The following is a 13,709-nucleotide window of genomic DNA, read 5'->3' as shown; positions in this document are numbered from 1 at the left end:
ATTTAGCAAAACTGAATACTGAGGACTACTAAATGCGTGTATATAAGACATGTGGCAGCATTTGTTATCCTATTGCTAAGGCACATTTAACAAACACTAATTTCAGTTGCTTTTGAACTGTTTTAATACAAATATCAGAGTTTAATGATTCATTCAATAAAAAATTTTAAAGTACTAAGTTCTAAAAGAAACATTTTTTACTTCTAACATTTTAGTAATTATGTACCCATTTTTATGCTTTGTTGTTAGGAAAATTATATTGCCCAAAAGAGGAATAAGAACGACCTGCTATTTTAATTACCTTGCTGGTATGTCTCAAAATTCGTAAGGGGAAATGTGGATGAAATTATATTAGTATATAGTGTACCTAGTTTTTAATTTTCTAATTACTCATCAGTGATTTAAAGACTGACTTAAGCTAGGCTTATCTGCTGCTGCTAAGAGCAGATTGGCAACCCCCAAGATGAGTGTTACTGATCTAAATTCCAAAACTGAAACATAAGCAAAGCACAGTAGTGATGAGGTTATTCAATTATTTATGTGTGTACTGAAGATTAAAATTAGAGTGTCTGAGATCTTTACAAGTTTTCTGACAATTTTCCTTTCAGGGCAATAGAAGCACTCCTAGTTGACACCTAATTTTAAGCAACAAGGTGGGATGGTTGGGTAGGTAATTAAAATGGTAATTTGGGGAGTAAGTAGACACATTGCTTTTGCTTTTGTCAAAAATAAAAGGCTTTAGAAAGGAATATCCCAAAACATTTATTATAGAGTATAGGTAATATTTTGGTGTAGAAATATAGTAGATTTATATAATTTATTTATCCAACAGATGTTTGATGAATGCTTAATATGTGCCGAGTTCTGTGCTAAGTTTCCATGTTCATTTTAAACCTACACATGTTAGTTTTCTTTGCGTTTTTTTTTTTTTAATTTCAGGTGAAATTGTTTTACAATAGAGCCTATGTTTTACAAAGCTAAAACAAAACAAAACATGCTGAATGGTGAATAAGGAGATAATGCCATATATGCCTGGTTTAACTCATGTATGAATGTTCTTCTTTTTATATTTTAAGTTAATTTATAAGTAAAATATTACAGTTCAGTAGGGTTTCTGCACTCTACGGTGAGAAGCGATGCAATCCATTATATAATGTGCACTGCCCAAAGATTGCTTGAATCCAAGTTCCATTAACTACTCCAAAAATAAGACAAGAATCTTGACTTGGAATCAGTAAATGAGTTTAATATTTAATGATGTAATTGGCATCTTTTCATCATTTCTATTCTTGCATGAATATAATTTAAAATTACTCTCTGGAAACACGTTGTTCCAATTTACATCGTTTTTAAGTTCAAGGAAAAGCCACCATTTATTAAGTAGATGAGTATTTTTTTCTGAGCCATTTTGTCAATAAAGGAGTAAAATACTTTGCTGGTATTGTTCTACTAATTAGAGAAGAAGAAGAAGAAAGTAGTATTTTTCTCCTCTCCTCCCCATCCTTCCCCTCTCTTCTTCCCTCCCTCTTTCTTCCTTCTTTCCTTTTATTCTTTCATTCTATGTATGCATTTATACATTTATCTAGTGTTAGTAACAACTGAACGTTATGAGAAGCTTCTTTTAGCTTGCAAACATGGGGAAACAAAGACAATTGATCTAGAAATTTCTTTGAGATAATGTGAAAGAAGAAACCACAATGGCATGTGCCAGTGAGCAGAAAACAAGAAAAAATGGAGTAACCAAAAAGAATGTTATTTGCATCTGAAGAAAGCTCAGTGTAGCCTGAAATGATAAGACAGTAAAATTTCTTACATATTCAAGTCACAGTTGGTGTTACTTTTTTTCGTAAAACACTTTTCTGTTCAATTCTCCATTCGTGCTATCATTGAAACCTCAAATAATTCATAAGTGCCTACTATTTCTTTGGCACTTTGTTAAATATTTAGCAAAAACAAGATATATGATGTTTAAGTTCTACTTAAGTTTCTGTTTAGTAATTGCATCCTGGGATTTACTTTAAAAGAATTCTGAATTCTTGCCTCTGAATGTTGAGGCTTCTTCTAAGACCGAGGCTTTTCATTTTCAATCTGAGAACTGCACAACCTTCAATGCAAAATCTTGTTGCATCTTTGCTATGTAAAAACCATGAAAACCAGAATCACTTGGTAAAACAAGCAGACTAGAGTTCAACAGTAACGCTTCTCTGCTATATAATCTTTGGGTACCAAAAATAGTCAGAAATTCACTGCTGTGAATTTAATACTTTTAAAATGAACACTTTTATATTTTATAGTTTTTTCCTTTGAATGCAAAAAATGGGAAATTAGGTTATGAATTTTCTTCTAAGTTTCTGTTGAATTTTATAGTCTGTGATTTCTTTATTACTTTTAATATTTTGAGTAGATGAAACAGGAAGTTATTCCTGCAGAGTGTATTAAGGATCCAATGTTATTTTCTTCAGTATTGTTAGTCCGTTTATTAACATTTATTAAATAAGCTAGTATTTTCCATCACAAAATGATTGCACATTTGTCAGATATTTCTCATACTTTCTATTTTAGATTTTGTTCTAATGATCCAATTTCTATTTCTAATTCCAATATCATTTTAATAAAAATAATTTTAGATTAAGTTCTAATTTTTAAAAAATCTTCCACTTTATTTTATTTTTACAATCTGGTAATTGTCTAACATACTTTTCTCCCCCAATTATTTGACATAATGTTTTAACTTTCAAGAGATTCTATTGAGATTATTGCTGGATTTTTATTGCATGTTTTCATTACTTTGTGAAATATTGGAAGTTTCATGATATGATATGAGTTTATTTTTATCCAGGAATATCTCCAATTCTTGAATTTTCAAGTAAAGAATATCAAATGTCCACTTTATACATCCCTCTCCCTGAAATAATTATAAAGTACAGGCATTAAATCATATAGCATTTATATTAACATAATAATCTAACAACATGAATTATATAGTTTAAAGGTGTCACTACATGGCAATAACATTATTTATTACAGCTTAATACAGTTGATGACAAGATTAACATCAATTAACAATTTCCTACTTATATTTTAATAGCACAATATTTCACAAATTTTGTGTAAAAGGTAGATAATCCTATACGATCTGAGACAACACCTCTTTCCCAACATCTTATTCTGTGGCTACAGTGGCAAAGGATACCTGAATGTAATGAAAAATTCTGATTAAATAATTAGTAAATACTAAAATGGAATAAATGAAGAGCCCTGAAATCTTTAATATATTTTAATCCTCTAATCCCAAATGTCAGACATGGTAGAAAAATGCTACAAAAAAATGTACACATTTAATATGGACATTTTACTGTTAAACACATGAGTAATAACTCTAACCACTTATCCTCAGAAACAAACTAAATCTTATCAATTCTTTGATAAAGAAACTGTGTTTTTCCTCCCACTTTATAAGATAACTGAATTGAATTTCCATGAATGTCAGATTCATAATCTGTTTTTAAACTTTAATCCACTTTTATTAAGTTTTTATCTGACTTCTGTTTAAATGGCTCAATAATATCCAAACTTAAAGAATAACATTTTAGAAATAAATGGCAGCAGAGTAGGAGGATGCTGCATGGACATGCTCCCAGGAACAAGCTGGAATTTCAACTGAAATACGGAAAGGCTTCCTAAATAATTAATGGAAAACTCACAGGAGAGAACTCTGATATCCAAGGACCGAAGGTGGAGACTGCATAGAGACTGGTAGGAGGGGCAGAAGTAGGAAAGGGCTGGCTGGGCACCCACAGACAGCAACTGAAGTCCTGGAGAGATATCTCACCTCGGGGGCGGGGGGGGCGGGGGGGGAGGGTGGTGCCACAGAGAACGTTGGGATCTAATCCTGAAGCTGGGCTTCCCAGCAGGGAGCACCAAACTGAGGTAACATCTATCTGTGAAAAGCAGTGGGGTACTGTCTGCCATGGAGTGGCAGCTGAAAGTTCAGGCACCCTCTTACAGGGCCAAAGCACAAAAATTCCCTGTGGAGCCACCCACCTTATGCTCTGGCAGAGGGAGGGTGAAGTGGACAGGAGCTGTGAGAGCAGAACCCAGGACTGGGAACTTGGGGGATAGAGCTCAGAAGGCAGACACCCCAAGTTTCCTGGGTTGAGTCATTCCCTCATGCAGTGGAGGGCAATATTAGAAGAGTAGGTGTGCCAGAAGAAGCAGAAAGGGGAAAAAGGAATAGAGAAGGTATTTGAAGAAATTGTTGGGGTCCAGCCCCAGCAGGCCCAGGGGTTCCCAAAGGTGTGCATGGAGTCAGTGAAGAAGGAATGACACGGAGACAGTTGATCAGCATAGCCAGGTTCTCTCTTTATTGTCCTGTTACATCTGTATTTATACCATTTGATCCTATAAGCATGCCTCTATAATCACATCATGGTATGTTTTGGGTCCTCCCTTGACCTACAGTTCCTTGTTTCATGTCCATAGTTTCTTATCTGACCTTTGCCAAAAATCCCATCTCCATCTAGTTCTGTTGAGTTTAATCCTATCCATTCTATTCAAAGGTTAGGACTAGTTATCTCCATTCCAAGGTCACTACTCTACTGTTCTGTTAAGCTACAAGGAAGTAACTAAAGGAGATTATCCTAAGTAAAGATTATGTAGTTTAATCGTGATTGTTCATAGTTAAGGTGATTAACTACTCGCCTGGCACTTAGTTAAGGGGTTTTACTGATTTATTCCCTTCCTTAGTCCTGTTAATCCTTAAATCCAGGGAAAATCCCCACCTGGGGAAACAACTTTCTTGGGGAGGTGGTCCTGGTTTAAAACACATAGCGCTAAGAGGGGGAGCAAACATATGCCATATACGCCAGGTCCCTTGAAACATAAGCTGTGCAGATGTTTCTTCCCTGCAGCGACTGGGTCAAGCAGCAAGGGTGGACCAGCTTCCGGCAAATAATGGTAGAAAACTTTCTACCTGGTAAAGGAAAAAGTCACACAAGTTCAGGAGGCACAGAGAACCCCAAACAAGAAGAACCCAAACAGACCCACACGCAGACATATCATAATTAAAATGCCAAAAATTAAAGACAAAGAGAGAATCTTAAAGGCAGCAAGATAAAAGAAAACTGTTACCTACAAAGGAGTTCCCATAAGGCTGACATCTGATTTCTCATCAGAAACTCTACAGGCCAGAAGGGAATGGCATGAAGCACTCAAGGTAATGGAAAGCAAGGATCTGAGACCAAGATTACTATATCCAGCAAGGCTATCATTCAAAATAGACGGTCAAATAAAGAGCTTCCCAGACAAAAAAAAAAAAAAAAAAAAAAAAAAAAAAAAAAAAAAAAATGACTAAAGGAGTTCATCACTGCCAAGCTAGCATTACAAGAAATGCTAAAGGGATTGCTGTAAGGGATTGCTGAAAAGAGGAAACAGAGAGAGAAACCCAGCCATACAGAATTAAAATGGCTATAAGTAAGTACCTCTCAATAATAACCCTAAATGTAAATAGATTAAATGCTCCAATAAAATGGTGTTGTGTAGCTGAATGGATACAAAAGCATGACCCAATTACTAGTATATGCTGTCTACAAGAGACCCACCTCAAAACAAAAGACACACACAGGATGAAAGTGAAGGGAAGGAAAATATTTTTCATGCAAATGGAAAAGAAAAAATAAGCTGGAGTAGCAATACTCATATCTGACAAAATAGACTTTAAAAGCATCAAGCTAAGCGAAAGAAGCCAGTCAGAGAAAGATAAATATCATATGATCTCATTCATTTGTGGAATGAACAACATAAACTGATGAGCAAAAATAGAGCCAAAGGGGGAAAATATTCTAGAATATAATAGAAGTAATCCTGTTAGTTGCAGATTTTTAATATTTCCTATAACTTTTGTGATATCATACTATGTTAGTACAGTTTTGGTAATATTATTATACTTAAAATCCTTTTATTCTTGAAATATTAATGTTTATTGCATATAATATTATTATATGTAAGATCATTTTCCTTGAATAATTTGTGCTTATTGCATGCAACATCATATTTAAAATCATTTTTCTTGAGATATTAAGAAAGAATAACATTTATATTATAAATAATTAACAAATGGAAATAGTAGGGGCCACAGATATACTGTTTAAGGTGATATAGATTTGGAGGTGTATCTGGGAAAATTAATTTAAAATACACATTTTAACATTCAGATTTTGAAATTAAATAATGTGTCAAAGTAAAAAAATTATGAATAAAAAATGACAAGTGATTTTCCTTTTCAAGTTTACAAATATTCCTTAAAATGTGTGATTTGTACTTTTTAAAAAAAGACTACAGCCAAAACCGGTTTGGCTCAGTGGATAGAGCGTCGGCCTGTGGACTGAAAGGTCCCAGGTTCGATTCCGGTCAAGGGCATGTACCTGGGTTGTGGGCACATCCCCAGTAGGAGGTGTGCAGGAGGCAGCTGGTCGATGTTTCTCTTTCATCGATGTTTCTAACTCTCTATTTCTCTCCCTCCTCTCTGTAAAAAATCAATAAAATATATTTTTTTTAAAAAAGACAACATACAGATATTTGTTTAAAGTATCTTAGTCAGAACCTGACATCACTATCACTCCTCACTCCTGCCAGGGATTTTTTTTTTTTTTAAGCACAGGCTTTAACTATGTTTTTAATTGCTTTTTAGAAATAGAGGAAGGGAGAGGGATAGTGAGATGGACACATCCATGAGAGAGAAGCATCATCTATTAGCTGCCTCCTGCATAGTCCCTACTGGGGATCAAGCCCACAATCAGGGCATGTGCCCTGACCAGAATCAGACTTTGACCTCTTGGATCCTGTGTGGACTCTCAACCACTGAGCCACACTGGCTGGGGTCTGCCAGGGATTTTATGAAGATGTTCAATTGGCCCATAGGGATGGAAGTTTCAAAGTTGGTTTCTGAGTGGAAAAAAAGAAGAAAAGTCTTTTGAACAGGCCCAAATCACTTTTTTCTAAGTGCTGGCAGGAGTCCCTCAATAACACTTTCAACTTCACAACTGAGAAAGAGAGAGCTGATCAAACTGTTTACTGTGGTTCTCTCTACAAAACAGCTCTGGATCTATGGCCTCACTGTAAACCAGTTGCTCTGAGTGATGAGCACCCAGTTGCATATGAGCCTGAGGGGACTCTTGTCCTGAGTTTCTGTGGTCAAGGGAACACAGGTCATTGCAGCCCAGAGCAGAGCACTTATCCAAAGCCCAATTCAGCGGGTACAGCATCTTCTCACACCAGTGCTTTTTACGGCTGTATTCTATTTTCTGTATTCTGCCTTCTTTGGCTCTTTTCTCTAGTTTTATAGTTGAAGATAATTTTGAAACTGCCTTCCAGCTACCTTTCTTTTGCAGACACAACTATCTTAAACACTTCTTTTCTCAAAATGTATGTAGTCAATCCTGAATGACTACAATCTCAAAATGTATGTAGTCCATCTTGTACTTGTATATCATCCCTTACTTAATGTTCCTTCCTCAGACTAATGTCATTTATTCTGTGGACATTTTCCTCGACCAGCAGAAGTCAGTTGATGGGGGAAATGTCTTATTTCTTCATTTTGATTAATTTCTTTGAAGTGTAAAGAGTATTTTGAAAATGTTCAAGTTTACAAATGTTTACTGTGTGTGCTTGGCAGTTTACAATATTCATGATTTTCATTAAAGCTCTCTCATCTCCACAAAATAGGGACTCTTTATTGAGGGATATTTATATGCTCAGTTTGTAGAAATGTCTTTATTAAAACTCCATCATTAATATTGAAAATGTATAAAAGATTTAAACAAGTAAACTTATGACCTACTTTCATGTGTACTGTGAAGGGAAACAACATTAAAAAACTAAGTAAATCAGTTTACAAATGAGAGTAAATAACCGATGCCAAGAAATAATTTCATAAAAAGCCAAAAAATAAATAAGGCAATCAAAAATCATTATAAATGTCATTTGGCTTTTTTTTTTAATGGCAAATATTTTTATTTATTCCTACCTAGTTGTTTGTTTTTAGTTGACTAATGTTATCTTTTAGTCCATCATAATAATTTTTTATTTTTACTCTTAAGGATTCCTATGTTTTTCCCTTAGGCTTGAATCACCAACCAGGTCCTTGATAATGGAGGCTCCTCGAGGGGTCCAGGTGCGAGCTGCTGCAGGAGACTTCAAGGCCACCTGCAGGAAGGAGCTCCACTTGCAGTCGACAGAGGGGGAGGTGAGTCTCCAGGGTGGCGGGTGGCTCTTTACTGGTGAGAGTCCTTCCTCTCAAAGTGTACGCTTATGGTTCCAGCTGAGACATAGAGAGCTGCTTCTTAAGATGGCAATGATGACCATATTAATACTCCTTCTTGAATATGAAATTTGGTAAACCTAATGTTATTTTCTTAAGTCAAAGCTCTATTTATTTTATATTGAAAGATATTCAGATGTCAAGAATAAATCGGGCATCTGAGTTCCTGTAGTTTCAAAATTGGCAGCTACACATACGAAATGTCAAGATACTATCAAGAATAAATTAATCTTTTTTAAAGTTATATTTTGGTCTTGAAAACATTTTTGCAAAAAGTTCCTTGAATGTTTGTTTCTATAAAATTAATGCCTAGCTCGGCTGGCATGTTCCTGTGGCTGAGCATGGACCTATGAACCAGGAAGTCATCAATTCCTGGTCAGGGGAGAGGCCCAGGTTGCTGGCTGATCCCTGGTCGGGGGTGTGCAGGAGGCAGCGATCAATGATTCCCTCTTATCATTGATGTTTCTATCTCTCTCTCTCTCTCTTCCTCTCTCAAATCAATGAAAAATATATATATTTTTAAAAAATAGTACCTATATATTTTTTAAAGGAAAACAAAACAAAGATTTATTTTACTATTTAACCGTATTGTTATTTCCTGGGTTAGGAGATACTCTTTAATAGTTTTTTCCATTCACTTTATTTCCCCTAAGAATCTCCTTTAAGTCTATTGTCATTCCTTTAAGACCATCTGCTTTTTTTCACTGCCTGCTCTAAGGAACCTTTTGCCTTCGGTCTTCCACTCTTGCACTCTAATGCAATAGACACCATTTATTCCCTTTACCTTATTGCTCTAAACATGTGATTGTTGTGTCTGCAGAGTCACATTTTTGTCAATTCTGGCAAATTACTCAGCAGATGTCTTCACATAGTACCTCTCCTCATTTTCTCTGTGGCCTTTTTCTGGAACTCTGAAGAAAGGCTAAGACTTTGCATTGTTTTGCCCTAAGATCCCTTAGCTTCTCCTTCCTACTTTCTATTTCTTTGCCTCCCCGTGCCTCACTCTGTTTATTTATTCAGATCTGCATGCCCAGGTTCCTCTTCAGTATCTTATCGCACACTTAATCCCTACATTGAGCTTTTAATTTTAGTAATTATGTTGTTCATTTCTAGGATTCTCATCTGTTGTTTTTTCAAATCTGCATGGACATTTTTGTAGTTTCTCTTTTGTGTGCTTGTTTGTTTTTAATTCTACCTTAATTATTTCAAAGCCTTATACATAATACATATTCTATTCTGTATATTTCTACTGTGACTCCCAAAGCCCTTGAAGGGCTAAATCTGTTGTATAGCTGTTTATGCCAATCAATTCCCTTAGTATTTTCTTCCTTTGTGTGCTTATTTATTTTGCATTATGAGTTTAGGAAGTTTAAATTGAAAAGAAAAAGAATGGAAGGCTAATTTAAGAGCTGTTCTGGAGCATTTTACCTCTTCAGATGTAAAGATGAGAGCATAAATTAATAGAATCAAAGGGAGACATTCTTTTTTTTTTACTTTTATGCCATTATCTCAGTTGTTGTTTCAAGATACATTTTAATTATATATTTTGTTTCATTTTTATAAACAAAGTCATTGTCAGAACCACATTAGCATCTTATTACAACTTATGTGATCTAGAAATATGCTTTATGATATTTAAAAAATATATCCATATTACCTTCTAGGGTTCTTTCCACTTCTATTACAGACTACAATACTTTGTCTTCCACAGCAAGACAGAAAACTTTCTAAATATCTCACATCCTTTTTAAAGAGTTGCTTTTATCATGCTAATAATTCATTCAAATTATTCATAGTGAATCATCCCATAAGAAATATTGGTGGTTATTAATCTTTGTTCTTTTCTTTTTTTTAATATATTTTATTGATTTTTTTACAGAGAGGAAGGGAGAGAGATAGAGAGTTAGAAACATCAATGAGAGAGAAACAGCGATCGGCTGCCTCCTGCACATCTCCTACTGGGGATGTGCCCACAACCAAGGTACATGCCCTTGACCGGAATCGAACCTGGGACCCTTCAGTCCACAGACCGACGCTCTATCCACTGAGCCAAACCGGTTTTGGCATTTGTTCTTTTCTTACTTACCCACTACTTTACTGATATTCTTTTATTCAAAATATCAGAAGATTCCTTAGGTCAATTACAGGTTGGCATTTAATTGTGAATTGAGTAAAATGCTATAAATAAATCATATCCAGAGGTATTCAGCTGTGGTCATTTTTATATTAATAAAACAAAGATGTAGAAAGTCACAGCACTTTATATTAGAATAAATAACATGTAATTATCCTATAAAGAAATGTGAAATGATATAAAAATCTTTCTTTTTGCTTCATTGACTATGCCACAGAAAGGTAAACTGATCATTTATTAAACAATATAGAAATATGTCAAATCTATCTTTAGGTAGTTTTTGAACTAGTTAAAATCAAAACAGGCATAGCATTGAGGTTACCAAAATAATGGACAAAGTGTGTAAAATGAAATTATACTCAAAATCAGCATTGTAGAATATGCAGTGATTTCTCACAGTGTTACAAGGAATTTCAAATTCAGCTCTGAGGACCATGTGAATCATAGCTGTAAGGACGCTGGACATGTTATAATAGTATATACAAAGCCATGATGTAGTTACATGTTACAAGATCACAGAGGAAGGAGAAAACAATTTTTATTTTGCAAACTGATATTGTTCCTACAGCAATAGGTCTGATTTCAACAGGTAAGGATGGGATAAATGAATTCGTAGTGGAGAGAACACAATGGCCCTTGAGTTAAAACCTCAGGGGTGTAATTTTGAGTACCAGAAAGAGTTTCCACACAAATGGATTACATGGTTTATAGGACAATATAGACTAGAAATGTCAATTTGAGAAGTTGGAAAGTGAACAGTATTACTAGCAGACAGAAAGAGATACGAGCAAGCCCATGAGCAAGCCCATCCACGCTGCAGGAGCCTGGAGAAGCTGAGCCATGTTGGGTTGCAAGAATCAATATATATTGTCCCTTTCACCTCTTGACTTATTTTCTATCTAAGCCAATAAAATATAATTTTCTCTTTTTGAAGGCCCTCTTCATTTTAATTTATCTATTAATCAAACATGCCTCCCTTATGTGGGTGAGGATACAGTTTGGATATCAGAAGTTTATGGAATTAAGTATTGTCATGGAGCTAAATATTGTCCAGAGCAGCCCCTAAGTGGATAGGAGAGCTAGAGGGTAGTGCTATAAAGCTGAAGTGGTCCAGCCACACACCATAAGGTTCAAGGCTAAGGCCACTGATGAGGTCTCTACATCTGTGCTTGCTTTCCAAGGCTGCCACCTGCTTGCCCTTCCTGCATAAAAGCAGCTACTCTCTGCATTCATTCCCTCAGGCTACAGCAGTGGGAAGACAATGAGCTCCCAACTGTAAAAGCCAGTGTAGCAGCAGGGTCAGCAAGGCTCTGCAAATCACCAGGGCTAACCAGTGACAAGTATTTCTGTGTTTATTCATAAGTGAACCATTCACAATATCTTATACTCATTTGATCGACCCCACATGACCTCCTTATCCACATGTTGTCTAGCTTTCCATGTTCCACTGTTTATCATCTAGGTCTCAAGTTTCCTTGGGCAAAACGCCGGCCCTAACAGGTCTTCAGAGATCTCACCTCCAAATATGCAGACCCAAACCCCATCATTCCAGAGCTTGCCCCTATAATATTTTTAAAACTTAAGAATGTCTGCAAGTGTGCTAGCTCCTAAAATAAATGTGAGGAAAGGGGGATGAGCTCTGCAATCCCGTTCCTCTCTCGACTCAACCCGGAAGGCCATCTTCCCTCCTCCCCTGTGGAGAAATGCAGGAAAGAGCCCAGCTAATGTAACAGTGTGTTACGGTCATTAATGTCCCTCAGGGAGGAAACAAAGGCCAGAAGAAATGAAGCCCAGCATCTACACCCAAAAATGTATTGACATTTTATTTTGCTGGTTTATATTTCTAACTTTTACATCAGTAAAACAAATCTAGAAATAATTAAAAGAGAAGGCCTTTTTGCCGGGGTCCTGCCCCAGCGGGTCCAGGGGTAGGTGTGGACGGAGTCGGCGAAGAAGGAATGACATGGAGACAGCATTCAGTTGATCAGCAGCCTAGCCAGGATCTCCAGCCAGGTTCGGGTCTCGATCTCCAGAGAGGTTCTGCTCAGGTTCTCCAGGCAGGTTCAGTCACCAGGTTCTAGTCAGGTTCTCTTGCCATGTTCTATAGTCAGGTTCAGTCCAGGATCCCCTGCCATGCTCTCTCGGCAAGCTCTGCCTCCAGGCTCCGAGGCCAGTCCCTGTCCAGGATCCTCCGGCATGCTCTCTCCAGCGAAGTTCTTCTGTCTCTAGAGAACGTTCTATGTAGGTTCTGTGCCTAGGCTCTGTCTCTCTTGGTCCTGTCTTCCAAGCCCTGTGTTCTCAGTTCTGTGTTCTGAGTTCTGTCTCATGAGTTCTGTGTTCTGAGTTCTGAGTGTTTCTGTCTTGTTACAACTGTATTTATACCAGTTGATTCAATCCTATCAATCTCTACTACAAAGGTTAGGGCTTTTCTTATCTCCATTCCAGGGAGAAAAGATTATGTAGTTTAAGCATGATTGTTCGTAGTTAAAGGGATTAATTACCCGCCTGGCACTTAGTTGAGGGGTTTTATTCCCTCCCTAACTTCAGGGGAAAATCCCTACCTGGGAAAACAACCTTTCTCGGAGAGGTGACCTTGGTTAAAACACAGCGCCAAGAAGGTGAGCAAACATATTAAGAACCGTATGCCATATATGCCAGGTCCCTTGAAACAGCAAGGATGGACCGGCTCCCAGCAAATTCCCCCTTTTTTATTTTTTAAAAGCAAGCATTAAAAAGAAAAATCTCAAATGCTCTCTTATATCCATTTTAAGAGTAGGATTGGCGCTTTCCGCTATTACCTGAGTCCTGATCTATCATCCCAGGGAGAGCTTGCCAATCCTGCACTTTCCCAGGGTAGAAAGGCTGCAGTGGGGTTAAGGATAAGGCTCCTTGGGCCTACCTTCTCCCATGCCATTACATTTACCTTTCCTTCCTCAGAAAAGCATGGACATACTTCTTGTATAAAACGTTCTGTCTGACTGGGAGTAACCTTAATTCCTCTGCTAGCAAGCACATATGTTAAAAGATCAATACAGAATCTTTTTTCTTTAGACTCAGTATGGCACATCTTCTTAATCTAAAGATCAATACAGAGTCTTCTTTCTTTGGACTCAGTATGGCACATCTTCTCAATCTAAGTTCTGTACTATCCACCTTCTTACCCTATTTATCCTCTATAGGGGGGTCTGTAGCACCCTGGTGGAGTCCTATCCGTCCCGAGTGTGGGGGTTCTCAATGGGGGGGCTTACCTAGGGGAAT

The 13,709-nt window shown here is 36.7% G+C and overlaps 1 protein-coding gene across 2 annotated transcripts in view; it reads left to right on the top strand.

Annotated features, from left to right (window-relative positions):
* SGCZ (sarcoglycan zeta) overlaps positions 1–13,709 on the top strand; it is a 198,202-nt gene that overhangs the window by 180,432 nt on the left and 4,061 nt on the right. For both annotated transcript variants that reach the window (XM_059681105.1, XM_059681106.1), the window contains one exon: positions 8,119–8,242. In XM_059681105.1, the coding sequence (XP_059537088.1) occupies positions 8,119–8,242 (124 nt within the window). The remainder of the gene's footprint in view (positions 1–8,118; positions 8,243–13,709) is intronic.

The sequence above is a fragment of the Myotis daubentonii genome, chromosome 2 (assembly GCF_963259705.1).
Source record: "Myotis daubentonii chromosome 2, mMyoDau2.1, whole genome shotgun sequence".
Classification (NCBI taxonomy): domain Eukaryota; kingdom Metazoa; phylum Chordata; class Mammalia; order Chiroptera; family Vespertilionidae; genus Myotis; species Myotis daubentonii.
This window is presented reverse-complemented; position numbering and strand designations above follow the sequence as displayed.